Raw genomic sequence first — 16,736 nt, 5'->3', positions numbered from 1 at the left:
AAATTACATACCTTGAACTTTCTACACCACTAATTGGGTGCAAAGTTCGTAGCTTTCAGAGCTTTAACACTATAGTTGAGTGGCATTCAATTATTCATAGATTACTTACAAAGTGCTTCAACTAAAAGAGGAATTTTCCAATCAAGACATAGACTACCAGCACTTGGCAAATATGCCACATAGTTATGCAATAGCAAAAACATTAAGCTCACTTTTCGAATAGTACATTTGTGTTGCACAACTTTACTTTGGTAGTTAAATGAAAATATTTCTATTTTAATATTATATATATATATATATTATTGACATATGTAAAATGTATTTCTATTGATATTTGGCAACTTCATAAACGAAAAAGATAATCTTACAATTGTCAACTTATAGAGCATAATGCATCATAAATCAAATTACTTATTATCGTTGTGTGATATTCTTTACCCTCCAAATATATATATATATATTGGATTGTATACTATTTTTTAGTATATATAATATATTCAAAATGCAAAAAGAAGATGGCATTTCCTATTTTTGCTATTCATATTTAAATAAAAGCAAAATTACATAATATTATGGATAGGGAAATACATGGGCACTAGTCTCACTTACTTGAGGTTAAATAACATAGATTAAATGCAAATTCAATTGGAAAAATAGAAACAAAAGAAGGTAAGTGGTTATAAAGTGTTGAACAAAATTAAAAGGAAATAGGAGTATATTAATACACTACTACTATTATTATTATTACTTATGTAATAAGCAATTATTTAATCACAATATAAACAGAATTTTGTAAATAAATAAAACAAAAGCAAATGGTAGTGTAATAAAACCCCCAAATTACACTTACCAGCTCCTCATTTGATTCTGCTCCAACAGCCCCCTCCCTCTCTCTCTCTCTCTCTCTCTGTATACATATGTATATCTACGCCTCCATCGATTTCTGCACAGCCGCCGTCACCACCACCACCACTTGCACCTCCGCTGAGTAGGGTTTTCCAGAGCTGGATTCTCTTTTCTCTACTCTGCCCATCTCCTTACGACGCTCTTTCACCGGCTTTGTCGATTAATCGCCACCCACTTACCAAACCTAAATCTCTCCCACCCTCCCTACCTTCATTCTCTCGCACTCAACACTGGAGTTGAGGAGTATCTAAAACCCTCGTGTTCTCGATTAATCGGTGTAATTAGGGTTCCTGTTATGAGTCGCCCTGCGAAACCAGTTCGACTAGGGCAGGGCTGAAAAATATTAGAAAATTAGGGTAGTTTTATGGCATTGGGGGATTTCATGGCGGCATCTCGGTTTTCACAGTCAACGGCAGCGGTTTCAAATCACTTGGAGGAGTTCTCCGTGAATGGGAATCATGTAGAGGAGGATGGCGTGAGGAGAGTTTATAGTAGCAGCAGCATTATTAATAACAGTAATGCTCGGGATTTGTCTGAGACCGCAAGCAGTAGCTATGCAGCAATGACCACCACGACAAGTATGGCATACTTGCCGCAGACTGTTGTGTTTTGTGAGCTTCGCCATGATGGTTTTGAGGACTGCATGCCCTCGGGACCGTCAGACAGTGGTTTAGTCTCTAAGTGGCGGCCCCGGGATCGAGTAAGTTCCTGGATCTTACTGTTCTTCTTTGTTGAATTTACTGTCCAAATATTGAGTGCTTTCAGTTTGAGTAATAGATTTTGCTAGAAAGTGCGCAAGTGTCGTTGATGATACAATCCAGGGTTTTGAACGTGCCAGTCAACTGAAGTGATTAGCAGAAGAGATGTAGTGTTGACAAGATGCTGCGGTAGCTTGTAAAATGTGGTTGTCATATTGAATTGAATTATGTGGCGCTAGGTGATTTTCACTATAATGATGTGCAGTTACAGTAGTAGGTATGATAACATAATGATGGTGCTAATCTTTGCAAGTAGTTAGGTTGTTGCTTCAAATAACCTAGAATTTGAGTGAGGATGCAGTTATTTCAGTCAGGCATCTTATAATCGGATATTGTTCTTTATGAGGATATTGCTGTAATCATTTTTCTTGTTAATTGGATCTTTCAAGTCAGTACTCTTGGACTTGGAGGACGACAAAAGTTAATATCGAGGTTTCCTAAGATGGTTTTAATTTTTATTTCATGGAGAAAACATCGCATACTTGCAAACATGTGAAAAATGATTATGGTATTTATTTGCTGACATTGATGACATCCATCTGCTCGAAGAATGAGAAGGGTATAAACCTTTTCATGGCATAGCTTCATCATATCCCTAGTATGTTCGCTGGATTTTAATATATTGCACTTTTTGAAGTCCCCATTAATAAACCTAATGGGAATGAGCTTTACAATATTGTTCTTGAAACATAACGGAAGATGGAAGTTGTAGTAATGTGAATCAGATGGCATTTGTCAGACACGGATATGAAACCATATATGGAAGTTCTGGCTATAATTTTTTCTTTTTTGTCGTTGACCTTCTATTCATTTCTCAGACTTTGTCCAATGCTCCTTCTGGTATTTCACCAAAAAGGGAAGGCGGAGGGTTAAAGGATAATCCGTTTTGTTATGATCTTTTGATCAGAAACATTTGATATGAACTAGTGTATAATTGTGCCTTCAACACTTCCTAACCACAATTTGCTGATTACAAATGTGGATTGTGATGAATTGGGTCTATCTCATTCTTTACTGTCTCCATTCATTCCCCCATCTCACCTACACATTGGCTGAAACTGACAAAGTTAGGTATGCTCCTAGGCATGTTTTCCCCCACCATCATCCTGAGCCCTTTCTGCTGGTAGTGGTCATAGTGATCTAGATATATCAGCTAGGGTCTTCAAATGTATTTGAATAAATCATTTAGTAACTGAAGATACTTGTGACATTGAGGTTGGATGTGAGTGTTTTGTCTTTGTGAGGAAATAGGAAATGTGGTTTCCTTGAATTCTACCGTGGCCGTTCAACTAGCTGCCATGAAGTGCTCTTCAAATTGTATTATGCTTTAAATGTTTGTATGGTTTCATAGATTACTGATATAAACTGTAATAGAAGTATAAAACTTCTGGCCTTCTCTTATCAATTGTGGTTCAAAGCATCTCTTGGCTGGATAAATGGATTTTTGTTGGTCGAATTTTTGCAATAAACTCCTGGTTGACCTTTCTATCTGGCTTTAATTTCTTTGTTGTGGTCCCCCCCCCCCTTTCTTTATGATATTTAATGAATCATGTTTTTTTCTTATATAATATATAATTGCCATTGTTAACTTCCTAAAATAATTGCAGATGAAGACAGGATGTGTTGCTCTAGTATTGTGTTTAAATATCAGCGTTGATCCACCAGATGTGATAAAGATTTCTCCTTGTGCCCGAATGGAATGCTGGATCGGTATAATCTTGTCCCACTTTTCTTCTCTGATGTGCGCTTAGCTGTATTATGGCTGTGATAATTTTAGATGCTTGATTTACTTCTAAATTACTGTGTCATGGTGCTCTGTGTAGAATTCAATATATTTCAGAACTTATGCAACTATATTCAACTGAAAATTTTCATGGATGCCACTGTTTGTTTTTATTTTTCTACCAGGTTTTCTTACTCCATCTTTCTTACAATTCGGGAAATCACCATATAGGTGGTCACAAACTTTGAAAAGGATATTGCTTTTTTTGTCCTTAGGCTCGTTCCTATTTGGTTGAGATCTTGGGTGGTGGTGGTGGGATGGGGATGCTGAATAACTGCTAAAGATTTGAAAAGATTGAGGATTTAATGATGGGAATATGTGCAGGGTAGACCTGGAGGAGAAAGATCTACTGTGGCAAACTAGTTTTCTGATGCCATAAATTCTCATAATTTCGCTGATGGGACGAAGTTTGAATATTTTTCCGCTTGATGATAGACAGAAAAGGACATTTGTGTTTGTTTTAGTGTCAGGCATAAAATATCGTTGTACCCTTTTGATGTTTTAGACAAACATTTGTTGCAAATTTGGATTCTTGAACGTGTTAGGTAAGTTTAGATTTTAGTCTTTTTACTTTCATAATAAATTCTTGGTGTTAGAACAGACTTGCATTTATTGGAATGATGTTAAATGCTACTAATCTACCTGATGTAGAATCAAGTTATACGATATATCACCCCGGAAAAATGCAATTAAGTTTTTGGAACTAAAGACTCGTAATAAGAACTTGTACAACATTTTGAAGATTATGGTAAAAAGTCAAAACTATTATTGATATGCGAGTAATGCTTCATGATGTCTAGAACATTTCGATGCCACTTTTTCATTGTACAAATTAATGAGCCTTAACCTTAACGCCCTTGAAATGTGCGCAATCTTGGCCAAGTTTGCTTGATGAGGTTCATGTCAAGTTGATTCTTTAGATAACTTGTTGTTGTAAACAAAAGCTTGATTATGTTCCCATTCATAAACAAACAATTGATTTGGTTATAAAGACTGCCTTGGCAATTAGTCAATATGGTTATAAAGACTAACGAATATGGTATTAATCTCCTCAGGTGGGTATTTGAATATATATTGTATGCTAGCTAGGTGAGGGGCAGTCTAACGCTTTAGTGGTATATTGGATTTCGTTTAGTTGTTGGCATGAGAAAAAACAATTATTTATGTTTATGGGTGTTGATAAAGTATATCTTGTTTTGTGGTTTATCACTCCCTCTGTAGACCCATTCTCAATGGCACCTCAGAAAGCTCTTGAAACAATAGGAAGAACCTTGAGTCAACAGTATGAAAGATGGCAACCGAAGGTATGAACAATGTCTTTTTGCATCATTATTTGGTTCTTGTGACATTTGCTAATAAATTATGCATTTTAGCCGCCAAAAAAGAAAAAAGAAACAGAAACATTGAGGGATGTATTTTTGATGTACATGCAAAATGATTGAACATACCTGAACATTGTTAATGATGGGCAGGCTCGTTATAAGTATTCATTAGATCCCACAGTTGAGGAAGTCAAGAAACTATGCACAACGTGCCGCAAATATGCAAAATCTGAGAGAGTTCTTTTTCACTACAATGGACATGGTGTGCCTAAGCCTACTCCTAGTGGTGAAATTTGGCTATTTAATAAGGTCACTTTCTTAAATAACTTGTGCTTTCCATCCTCCGCTCCTCTTCCCTTCTTCCTCCCAGTTCCGTTATTCTCATTTAGCTGTTTATGTAGAGTTATACACAGTACATCCCTTTGCCAATCAGTGATCTGGATTCCTGGCTGAAGACACCCTCAATATATGTTTTTGATTGCTCTGCTGCAGGGCTGATTGTGAATGCCTTCATTGAGGTAACATTTACCAACCAATACAACATTAATGTAGATCCAATGTAGCAACTGTTTTTAAAATCTATCTTGTTTTCATCTCTCAGCTCCAGGAATATAGTACTTCAAGTTCTGGATCTTCCATGAGGGACTGTATTTTGCTAGCGGCCTGTGAGGCTCATGAAACACTTCCTCAGAGTGCTGAATTTCCTGCTGATGTATTTACTTCCTGCCTCACAACGCCGATAAAAATGGCATTAAGATGGTGATCCATACATCATAACTCTACACCTCCACAATTGAACTGTCATTTCTGTTTCTTATTTAGTTTATTATTTTTTTGGTGAATTCAATCCTGCTGCTAGATACTGCTCTCTGTTTTTGTTAGGTTTTCCATGTAGTCATGGCATCCTTTTTCCATAAGTCCGAAAAGGCATACGGCATAAGAAAGTACTACACGGTCCGTTGTTTATATACTGAGCTGAAAGTGAATAAATGAAAAAAAGAAACGTATATAATCCCAAAAGTACCAGATCTTTCTTTGCCAATAAAAAATGATTCTGTTGACAATATAATTGGCTCATAAACTTCAATCTTTCCTGAGCTCTGGAGCTCGGATCTCTGTATCTGGTAACCAGATGATGTGATTTATCTGAGCATCTGTTCAGTTTTCTGAACCTTTCACATGTTTACAAAATTCTTCTCAAAATGGTTGGTTGTGTGCTGTATGACTTTGCCTCTCTCTCTTGCATGTCTGATATCTTACGTAGTCGTCTTCTTTGTCCCAAACGTTCTTAAGGTAATTGGTTGTAGTGAACATTATGCATTAGTTGTAATTTGTACTTTCTTGTGTGTCTTTCATGTGTTTTCTTTGTCAGTTTTGTTTTATGGTGCTTTCATGAGTGAACTCTTTCTCCTCTTTCTCCTGTTAGAAATTGTTAGCTCATAGTTGTCTCAATTCTTTGCTTCAGGTTTTGCACTCGATCACTGCTCCATGAGTCATTAGATTATTCTTTGATAGATAAGATACCAGGCCGCCAAACAGACCGGAAAACCCTTCTTGGGGAGCTGAACTGGATATTCACAGCTGTGACAGACACCATTGCCTGGAATGTACTTCCACATGGTAATGAAAGAGAGATCTAATTTCATGTGGTCGTTGGTATATGTCATGTCAACATATTTAATGGTAATCCTAAGCCAAGGTCAGCTTTATATCGACAGACTTGTTCCAGAGATTGTTCAGGCAAGACCTTTTAGTTGCCAGCTTGTTCCGGAATTTTTTGCTTGCTGAGAGGATTATGCGCTCTGCAAATTGTTCACCAATTTCATATCCAATGTTGCCACCAACTCATCAGCATCATATGTGGTACCTTCTATGGATACTTTTTGTACACATCTAAACTTCCTGTGTTTTTCATGTGTGATCACCAGCAATGTGCTTCTTACTTTAATCTGCAGGGATGCATGGGACATGGCTGCTGAAATTTGCCTTTCTCAGCTTCCAACCTTGCTTGAGGACCCAAATGCTGAGTTCCAGGTATCTTCCTTATATTTATTTTGTCAATTGCATCTTGTAACTATTGTTTACGGAGGCATGCTAATGGTAAAGTTAGTTTACAAGCACATTTGACTATGTCATGTTATTAGTTAGTTAACTGCCCTGACTTAAGATTTCCCTTGCTTCTCTATTCAGCCAAGTCCATTTTTCACAGAGCAGTTAACAGCTTTTGAAGTGTGGCTTGATCATGGATCTGAACACAAAAAGCCACCAGAGCAGTTGCCAATTGTTCTTCAGGTGGGACTCACCTCGTGCTCGTAGTCGAGTATGGGGCTGCAAATTTTGGCTTGCTTTATAATAGTGACTTTAAGATTTATGTCATGTTGTGATTCTGTGATAGGAAAATAATTTTGTTTGTTCCTGGGGTAATACAAGGCTTCAACAGTTTTTCTTAATGCCTGCAGCATTTCTGATTCTATGCTCATCACTAATTTTACTTTGTGATTTATTCAAAAGTTTTGCTTTCTCATTGTGATTGCGTAAGTAGATTAAGGATACAATGAAAAAGTTTTGCAATAAGGCTCAGAGTTAGGTGAAGGTGCACTCGTTATTTGTTTTAGTAGTTGGGTTTAGATGGGGCAGACATTTGAACATTTCTGATATAAGGTGGCTTCTAACAGGAGACAGAATAGCCTCCAGTGAAATTGTGAAAATTATCATATTTGTGGTATAAAAATGATGTCTTAGCCAGCATGGGAACCATCTTGATTCTTCATAATAATCCTCTGGTAATCTACTTCTAACTAAGACACGGCCTGCGCTAGACCTAGGAAAGCAATTGGAGCTCTTCACTGGCTTAGAATTTCTGTTCTTTTAATTTAACATTTATGATTTTGCTGATATTTCTATGTGTATCCCCTTATCAATGGTGTTACTTGTATAATAGTTTTCCGTTTAGTTCGAATAATTTGCTTACGTCTTTCTGTTTCTTTTTCTTTTTTGTTACTCAGGTTTTACTTAGTCAATGCCATAGATTTCGTGCTCTGGTACTTCTGGGGAGATTTTTGGATATGGGTCCTTGGGCTGTGGATCTGGTACCCTTTTCTGCATTTCTTGATTAATTCGTTGCCTAATCAATGTAAATTATATGTTGTGACATACTTATTAACTGCTTTTATTCTTCCTTTCAGGCTTTATCCGTGGGAATATTTCCCTACGTTTTGAAGCTCTTACAAACCACCACTCCAGAGCTTCGACAAATTCTTGTGTTCATTTGGACGAAGATCCTTGCACTAGACAAGGTAAAGTTAGGAACTTTTTTTCATTCTTTTCTCTGTGCTTTTTTGTGGTTTTTTTTCAAGTGCAAAATGAACTATTATTAGTATTCAACTAGTTTAATCTCCTGGGTGGCATCCCCTTGCACAACAGGATTCTTAAAAAGGAGCTCTACATAAGATTCCATTTACTCGTGTGGCATCATGATAGTTTCTATTAGAAACTGTAGAATCCGTAAAATGTTTCTCAGTCGTAGTAATCACTACAAGCGTGACATCGATGCTTAAGACCTAATGTCTGCTCAAATCTATTTTGAAAGACACATCCTGGCCTTTCTTGTGTTCAGCATAGCTTTTGTTGTTAATTAGTGGGTTTCAGAAACTCTATAATGTGTATACTTTTGAAGTATATAAATTTGACATTATTTATTTGTAATATTATGATTATTTTCCTTTACGCTTTATTCAAAACTATTATAAATTAGATTTTGATCATATTTTACTCGAAGCAAAAAGAAAAACACATCCAGATTTTAACATTCTGACATTCGTTGTCGTGTATGTGTGTGTTTGTCTTTTTTTTTTTTTTGTGTTCCTACTACCTGCTTACATGCACAAGAATCACACATGTGGTGTCTGTTATTCTAACTATTCTTTGTGATTCCCATTTCTCTTGGAATTAGGTATGATGAATTTTTAAAACATTTTCCTGCTTTCTATAGTCTTGTCAGGTTGATCTTGTGAAGGATGGCGGGCACACATATTTCATTAGGTTTCTTGACAGTGTTGAAGCTTATCCAGAGCAACGTGCCATGGCTGCATTTGTTTTGGCTGTCATTGTAGATGGTCACAGGCGGGGCCAGGAAGCTTGTATTGAAGCTGGTCTCATACAAGTCTGCCTCAAGCACCTTCAGGGCACATCTCCTAGTGAGGCACAAACTGAACCTCTATTTCTTCAGTGGATATGCTTGTGCCTTGGGAAATTGTGGGAGGATTTTTTGGAGGCTCAGATGTTAGGTTTGCAGGCTGATGCCCCTGCAATTCTTGCACCTCTACTTTCTGAGCCCCAGCCTGAGGTTTTTCTCTTGTTTCTTAATAGTATCTTTTGGTATCTCGTTTTCATTCTTTTTATGCAATCCAATAACAATAATTAAAAGATGCAATTAAATGCATATACTGTTGATTTACTCACTGTAATTTGAACAAACATTTTTCAAGGTCCGTGCGGCAGCTGTTTTTGCTCTAGGCACTGTCCTTGATGTAGGGTTTGACACATCCAGAGATGGTCCTGGAGATGAAGATTATGATGATGATGAAAAAATCAGGGCTGAAGCCGGTATCATTAAGAACCTTCTGAACATTGTTTCTGACGGAAGCCCACTGGTGCGAGCTGAAGTTGCAGTGGGTATGTGCTACCTAAGTCCTTGCCCTTCATAATGCATTTTGTTGTCCGTTAAAAATATTGTTTTTTCCCCGAAGCTTCCCTACACGATTACTCCTCGGTTGTGGTTAATGATTGTTCAAACACATCATTTTGTCATATGAATCATTATCGTATGACCTTATTCCTCTGTGCAGCTCTGTCTCGTTTTGCCTTTGGCCACAACAAACACCTAAAGTCAGTTGCTGCTGCGTACTGGAAGCCCCAATCTGGTTCCGTGCTCACTTCCTTGCCATCTTTTGCATTTAAGGGTTCTGGTAGTGGCTATACAACTCCAACCCATTACATGCCACATGGAAGTATAGTTCCATCTCCGGTAGCTCCATTGTTACGAGTTGGGAACGACAGTCAGGTGGTGGCTCGTGATGGGAGAGTATCCACGAGTAGCCCTCTTGCTACAACTGGAGTAATGCATGGCTCTCCACTTTCTGATGATTCATCACAGCATTCTGATTCTGGAGCATTGAATGAATGTGTTAGCAATGGGGTACTCAACCATTCAATGCGGAGGCCACTAGATAATGCCCTATATTCACAATGTGTATTAGCTATGTGTAATCTGGCGAAGGATTCATCACCACGCGTCGCAAGCCTTGGACGGCGGGTGTTGGCAATTATTGGTATTGAACAAGTTGTTGCAAAATCTATCAAGACCGCTGGTATGAGCAGTCGTCCTGGTGAATCAGCTACAACTGCGAGCACTAGTCTTGCTGGACTAGCTCGTTCATCATCTTGGTTTGAATTGAATGGAGGTATGACTTTGAGTGCATCATTTCTTGAATCTTTGAGGGGCATGGTTTCTCTTTGCATTTGTAGCCCATTGTATAGAGAAAGCGCTAAATATAGCCGCTTGTTTGCTATTTTGCCATTTACATTCTTTCTGTAAGAGTGTAACTCTATCAGGTTGCTCCCAGTGTTGTATCATTTCTTTTATGATTATTTATCTGAATTTTCTCTAGGAGGCCATTTGCCGCTGACCTTCAGAACACCTCCTGTTAGCCCTCCTAGACCAAGCTACTTGACAGGAATGCGGAGAGTTTGCTCCTTGGAATTTAGGCCACATCTGATGAATTCCCCTGATTCCGGACTCGCTGATCCACTTTTAGGTTCTGCTGGAGCATCTGGTGTTTCAGAACGTAGTTTTCTTCCACAATCAATGATCTATAATTGGAGTTGTGGTCACTTTTCAAAGCCCCTTCTTACTGCAATGGACGATAGTGAAGAGATAATTGCTAGAAGAGAAGAGAGAGAGAAGCTTGCCCTGGATCATATAGTGAAATGCCAACACTCCTGTAAGTTCTTAACTAATCCCACTCTGCCCAACACCTGGACTTGCAATCTTATAATGTTGCTTTTTCCTTGGCAGCTGTGAGTAAACTGCATAATCAAATTGCTAGTTGGGATACAAAGTTTGAGACTGGCACCAAGACCGCTTTGCTGCAGCCGTTCTCTCCTGTTGTGATTGCTTCAGATGAAAATGAAAGGATTAGGTGGGCAAATTTAGGTGCACCGTATTATCAATTAGCTTCTATGATTAAATGGATCCGTTGGTGATTCATTTATGGTCAAGTTGGCATTTGCTACTTTGCACTATTGGATTTTTGTTTTATTTGGTCGTCTTAAGATGAATTATGAAGGCTGATTCAAGAAAAAGTCCAACAGAAATAATAACTAAGAATGTTTGGAAATGGTTTTCGGGGAATGTTCTCCTCCAACCCCCACCCCCTCGGGGAAAAGAAATGATAGTTGTTTAATATAACTCTCTCAAAATTATTCCTTTTTCCTCCCGAAACATGCATTACACACTTAAACAATATTCCCAATTATTTTACCCCCTGATGTGATACCACTATCATATGAAAAATATAAGTTCATCCCTGAAAGTATAAAAGCATATCCTGATCAATTTTTCCGGTTCCTGGTATTTTCCCCAAGCCACTTTCTCCCAAAACCTTCCCCGAAAGAACAAAAGCCAGAAAAGGAAAAAGAACAAAAAAAAAGGACAAAACATATGCGAAATATTGCCGAATATTTCTCTTTCTTGAAATGGTGGTGTGTTAGTATTCCTGTTTCTTAGGACCTACCACAAGATTGCCAGTTGGATGTTTTCTTGGTAGCTTTACTTTACTAGTCTGGATTAATTTCGGCTTTTGCGGGTTTAGGTGCGGGTAAACATGAGCGAGCTCATTGAAAAAAGAGTATAGGAGCAAATGGTCACAGTTAGTTGATATCACCACCAACTTAAGGCACTTCTGGCTGTAGTAAGAAACTACACAAATTCCTCAAACTAGAGTAGATAAGGCAAGAATGTCTTTGAATTTGCTTCTCAAAACTCTTCAGAGCTATTATAGTTGACGTGGAGTCAAGCCCATAGAGTAAGTTTATTATGTCTTTGTGTATGCTATGTTCAAGAAGTTTGTCTCAGTTTTTGGTTTATGTTATAAGCGTGCAGTTTCGGAGTTTGACTCTTCCCGGCTCTGCACACGGAGTGTAGAATATTCTGTAGTCTAATTTTCTCTTAGTTGTTTAAATAATTACCTTGCTTATCATATCTCTTGTGCTGTATTTGTTATTTTATCTTTCTTGGAACTATATTTGATTGGTAATTCTATGTGAGAAATGTTTTATAATGTCGATGGTCATTTTCTCATTTAAGGTTGCAAGTAACTAGGGTTTAATTTGGTAAAATCGTAATATAATTCATTATTTTCTTACAGTTTTGTTCATATTCTATCTGTATTGTTAGGGTATGGAATTATGAGGAAGCAACTCTGCTTAACAGTTTCAACAACCATGATTACCCTGATAAAGGAGTTTCCAAGCTATGTCTTGTAAATGAGCTTGATGAGAACTTGCTTCTCGTCGCATCAAGTAAATACTTAGCTCAAGTTGGAAATCATTCCTGATTTTGTTGATTTTAGATCTGGACGCTAATCTGTATATGTTAATACAGATGATGGAAATATCCGGATTTGGAAAGATTACACTTCAAAAGGACAACAGAAACTAGTTTCTGCTTTTGCTTCAATTCAGGGTCACAGACCTGGTGTCCGCAGTGTGAATGCTGTTGTGGATTGGCAACAGCAGTCTGGATATCTTGTATGTTATCATACTACTATCATATGCGTGTTTAATTTTCTAGGTCAGTTGCTCAGTTGAGCACATGACATTATTATTTATAATTTCCTTTATCCTGGCTTGCCTAGTTTGCTTCCGGTGAGATTTCGTCGATCATGGCTTGGGATCTGGATAAAGAGCAACTTATCAATACCATTCCATTAGCATCAGATTCGAGCATCTCAGCCTTGGTGGGTTTAACTACTATGCTCATAATTGATTATAACTATATACTGAGGAGTTTTTTCAGCTCTTAGATCGAGTACTTTAATTTTTCTCTCATGTGACATCATTGTTGATTTCAGGTCATTTTCCATGGCTATAATATATTATGCTCTTCTTTTTTCTCTTGACAAGGATTTCCCCAACTTATTTTAATGATATCAATTTACCCTCATTTGAAGAAGTGGATATCTGAAGCTTGTAACTACACACCAAAGTCTTTTTCTTAATCCTTTCAAATCGTATGGTTATGCGTGTGTTACAAATGAAGTTCTGTTTGCCTCCGAAGAAGTTTGTCCCTATGTTCTCTTTCAGCATTTTATGTTAGTTTCTTGATATGAGTTTTCCATGAGAGATGTCCCAATATTGGACATGCATAGTAATTATTCTTCTCGTAGCTGGTTGTGTTGTTTCGATTGCTTGCAGTGAAGAAGCCAGCAAATCTATGAAGTTGCATTACATTTTCCTAATCTGATCATTTAACATATCTGTCCTCATTACTGTGAACTCATCCAGGGTTGCATATGTGGTGTTGGTAAATATGACATATCACATTGTAGGGATTGAATGCGACAGGGATGCTGTAATATTTCTTCTTGATCATTTGTCTTTATTTTTTAGGGTTTGTGATTGGTCTGTCTTGTAGTTTGTTTATTAACCTTTCAATCCTTCTTTGGGTTATTAATATTTGGACTTACTGAAAACACACTGCATATGCATTGTAGTGATTGATTCCGCCTCTAGGCCTTGTTGGTTTTGTGCATGAGCTATAATTTGTGCACTCTGTCTTCTGATAGAATGTTTATGAATTTGTTAATCAACTAATTTGAAGGTTATGTAGGCTGCTTCTCAAGTTCATGGAGGACAATTCGCTGCTGGATTTGTGGATGGTTATGTCAGATTATACGACATTCGTACTCCTGAGATGTAAGAACCTTTTATTTTTTCTGGTATAAAATGTCTATTGTAAGCCATCTGAGCTCTATTTATCATTTCCGGCTTTGTTTTGTGTACTTTGCAATTCTATCAGGACTGTGAATATGTGCCTAATTTAATTTATATCTATGCTCATGCCACATGTTCCTTTCTGGTCACTCAGGGAAAATCCCTTCCTAGTGTTGTCTATAGCTTTTGTATTCAAAGTTTTGAGGCTTTAATTTGTAATATTTTTTGCTGTTAATTAGTGGGTTTGCAGTTTTCCATCTGTTCGTAGTGGATGGTTTCAAGGACTATTCCGAATGTAACTCTGAATTTGATCTGAATTACAGGTTCGTCAGTGCAACCCGACCTCACACTCAACGAGTTGAAAGAGTTGTAGGGATTGGCTTCCAACCTGGTCTTGAACCAGCAAAGGTGATAATCTCTTCCCCCCCACCAAATCAACATACACGCATGCACACCACCACCCACACACCCAAAAAATAAAAGGACAAGAGAGATGTAATTGAACAAAATAAATAATACTAAAAGTTATTAGTAACTCCAGCCCCCGTAGTTTGTTTAGTTTTGTGGGTGCACTGTGTAGAAGAGTAAAAGGGTTGAGTTGCTCAACGCTTTGGTTTGTTTGAGATCTAGGGAAGCTCGAGCTCGAGCTCGAGCACAGCTTGATGTTTTATTTTTGAAGAAAACTGTGAATTGAATCACATATGACATTGCAGTATATATATGAATGAATTACACTGAACAAATAAGAATTCTCTAGCCCTTCTCATTTGTGATCTGAGAAGTTGGTCTCAAAGTATACTTCCGAATTATTCACTTGACCCTGTATATGGACTAATTATCCAATTAAACAACATATTAATATAGATACCAAGAATTTACAAAACCAGAATGGGTTTGTTGCTCCACCAAACACCTTAATCTCTTCAAATGGGAGATCACTCGAACTTACAACCTCAGTAAAGAACCTAAAACAAGAAGAAAAAGGTCAATGGACCCGTTCACTGTCCCATTATGTATACTTACATTTAAAGCCAAATGGGAAGGGACCCAATAGTGAAACTGAAGATAAAATAGAATCCAACAAATGATCCATGTGGTGTGAGTCCAGATACAGTGGCTGCATAGCTGAGCCGTGGTGGTCTGATTTTGGAGGTGCCAGTTTGACCAGCTGTTGGAGTGGTGGTGCTCGACTGGTGATTGTGTAGGTGGTGGGCTACTGGTTGGTGACCTGTGTCTTGAGTGGAGGAACCAGATCTGAGGGGTGACTGCAGTATGTGGGAGCAGTATGGGGTGTGTGGTGAGAGGTGCATGCGTGGCGTGGAAAGTGAAGGTGAGATGGTGCTGCTATGATCTGAGAATGGGGAGAAAGTTGAAATGAAACTAAGCCAAAGGATATTGTTTACAGATATAAAATATTATTAAAAATAAAAAAACAGGAGAGGAACTCACAACCTGGCTCACCAGTTGTTGGATAGATGTAATTGAGGTGGAGTTTGGCTTATTAAAGAGCTCGAGCACGAGAAGCTCGACCCATGCTCAAGCTTGAGTTGAGACTAGTAGAGCCTGCTCAATAAGCTTGCGAGCTGGGGACTCAAGTTACAGCACTGGTTTATCATGTTCACTGGTGTTTCTGCTAATGTTTACGCCCTTATACCATCTGTCCATTGTAATTCATGACATCAAGTTTGTAGCCAAGGTGTCCTTAATTACTTTCTGATTCTGTTTCTTTCCTTTTTTTTTTTTCTTTTTCCAGATCGTCAGTGCATCACAAGCTGGAAATATTCAGTTCCTCGATATGAGATGTGCTAAAGATGCATACCTGACAATTGATGCTCATAGGGGATCACTTACAGCTTTAGCTGTTCATCGCCATGCACCCCTTATTGCAAGTGGCTCAGCCAAGCAACTTATCAAAGTCTTCAATCTGGAGGGTGATCCATTAGGGACTATAAGGTATTATCCCACTTTTATGGCCCAGAAGATAGGATCTGTTAGCTGCCTTACCTTCCATCCCTATCAAGTACTGCTTGCTGCTGGGGCTGCGGATGCTTGTGTTTCAATATATGCTGATGAGATCTCTCCGCCAAGATGAACTCACACTTAAAATCATCTTTTCAAAGCCTTCTAACTTGGAGGTCGACAGCCATGTTATCCTGGATTCTGTTGGCACCCGATTGAAATTTTCGCCCAACTACTTTCCTTGTTTGAAGGTACAGCTGGGTTCGACCTTGAAGGTGTATCATATATTAATTAAATCTCCTTGTTTGGGTCAGCTGAAAAGGTCGGGAAGAATCAACTCATTCAATGGGGGATTTGGCAAATAATCTTGTTCATAGGTGAAGAAATGTGTATATATGTCAATTTTTTTTTTATTTTTCTTTATTTGTCTTTTTCCTTTTCTTTAGTGTGCTTTTTCTTTGTTGGCCTTTTATTTTCTCTTTCACTTTGTTTTTCTTCTTTTCGGCTTCTTTCGTACTCATTTACAGTTCCAATCCTTTGTTCACTTTGTACAGTTAAATTAGTCTTCTATTAATATAATTAGTTGCTAACATGCTCCAGTGATATTTTTCTGCCCTGTCGCGAATCTTTCCTGGTTTACCCTTTTGTCTAGTGAGGCTACATTAAGGCCAGAGCTTCCTGTTTAGACCAAGTGAGCATTAAATATAACATAGAAGAAACAAACTTAGCAACTAGCGCCGTAATTTACGGAGGAGTATATGTAAGCTTATGAGGGCTTTCTGGATGCAGCATACATCTGTATATGTATCGACATATTTGGTATACTTAAGTGGCAACTTTTGCTGCTGAAGATTGTGCAGGAGTTCGGTTTACTGTTTAGCAGATTATTTGCTGCCTCATTTTGGAACTGTTACCAGATTTTAGTGCACCTGTATCTACTTTTTCAATGCGATCTGGTCTTCTATATCTATTTTCATATACATAGTGGTTTTTGTATCAGTATACAGAGCTACG

At 37.9% G+C, this 16,736-nt stretch overlaps 1 protein-coding gene across 1 annotated transcript; it reads left to right on the top strand.

Annotated features, from left to right (window-relative positions):
* Nucleotides 1–848: 848 nt before the first annotated feature.
* RAPTOR1 (Regulatory-associated protein of TOR 1) lies at nucleotides 849–16,321 on the top strand. Its single transcript, XM_011096799.3, has 23 exons — nucleotides 849–1,606; nucleotides 3,272–3,374; nucleotides 4,669–4,751; nucleotides 4,920–5,078; nucleotides 5,171–5,287; nucleotides 5,371–5,528; nucleotides 6,235–6,389; nucleotides 6,488–6,632; nucleotides 6,725–6,803; nucleotides 6,960–7,061; nucleotides 7,775–7,858; nucleotides 7,955–8,065; nucleotides 8,761–9,114; nucleotides 9,257–9,443; nucleotides 9,617–10,231; nucleotides 10,439–10,771; nucleotides 10,846–10,969; nucleotides 12,226–12,350; nucleotides 12,433–12,578; nucleotides 12,686–12,787; nucleotides 13,660–13,745; nucleotides 14,087–14,171; nucleotides 15,517–16,321. The coding sequence occupies exons 1-23, from the start codon at nucleotides 1,271–1,273 to the stop codon at nucleotides 15,853–15,855; spliced, it is 4,128 nt and encodes a 1,375-aa protein (XP_011095101.2). The 5' UTR covers nucleotides 849–1,270; the 3' UTR covers nucleotides 15,856–16,321.
* The last annotated feature ends 415 nt before the right edge of the window (nucleotides 16,322–16,736 follow it).

The sequence above is a fragment of the Sesamum indicum genome, linkage group LG11, assembly GCF_026168435.1.
Source record: "Sesamum indicum cultivar Baizhima isolate 11 linkage group LG11, ASM2616843v1, whole genome shotgun sequence".
NCBI lineage: Eukaryota > Viridiplantae > Streptophyta > Magnoliopsida > Lamiales > Pedaliaceae > Sesamum > Sesamum indicum.
This window is presented reverse-complemented; position numbering and strand designations above follow the sequence as displayed.

Excerpts from the sequence above, each read along its gene's own strand:
- RAPTOR1 (XM_011096799.3), top strand. The coding sequence starts at position 1,271 with ATGGCATTGGGGGATTTCATGGCGGCATCTCGGTTTTCACAGTCAACG. Across the intron at positions 1,607-3,271 it reads AGTGGCGGCCCCGGGATCGA|ATGAAGACAGGATGTGTTGC; the intron begins GTAAGTTCCTGG and ends AAATAATTGCAG. Across the intron at positions 10,772-10,845 it reads AGTGAAATGCCAACACTCCT|CTGTGAGTAAACTGCATAAT; the intron begins GTAAGTTCTTAA and ends TTTCCTTGGCAG.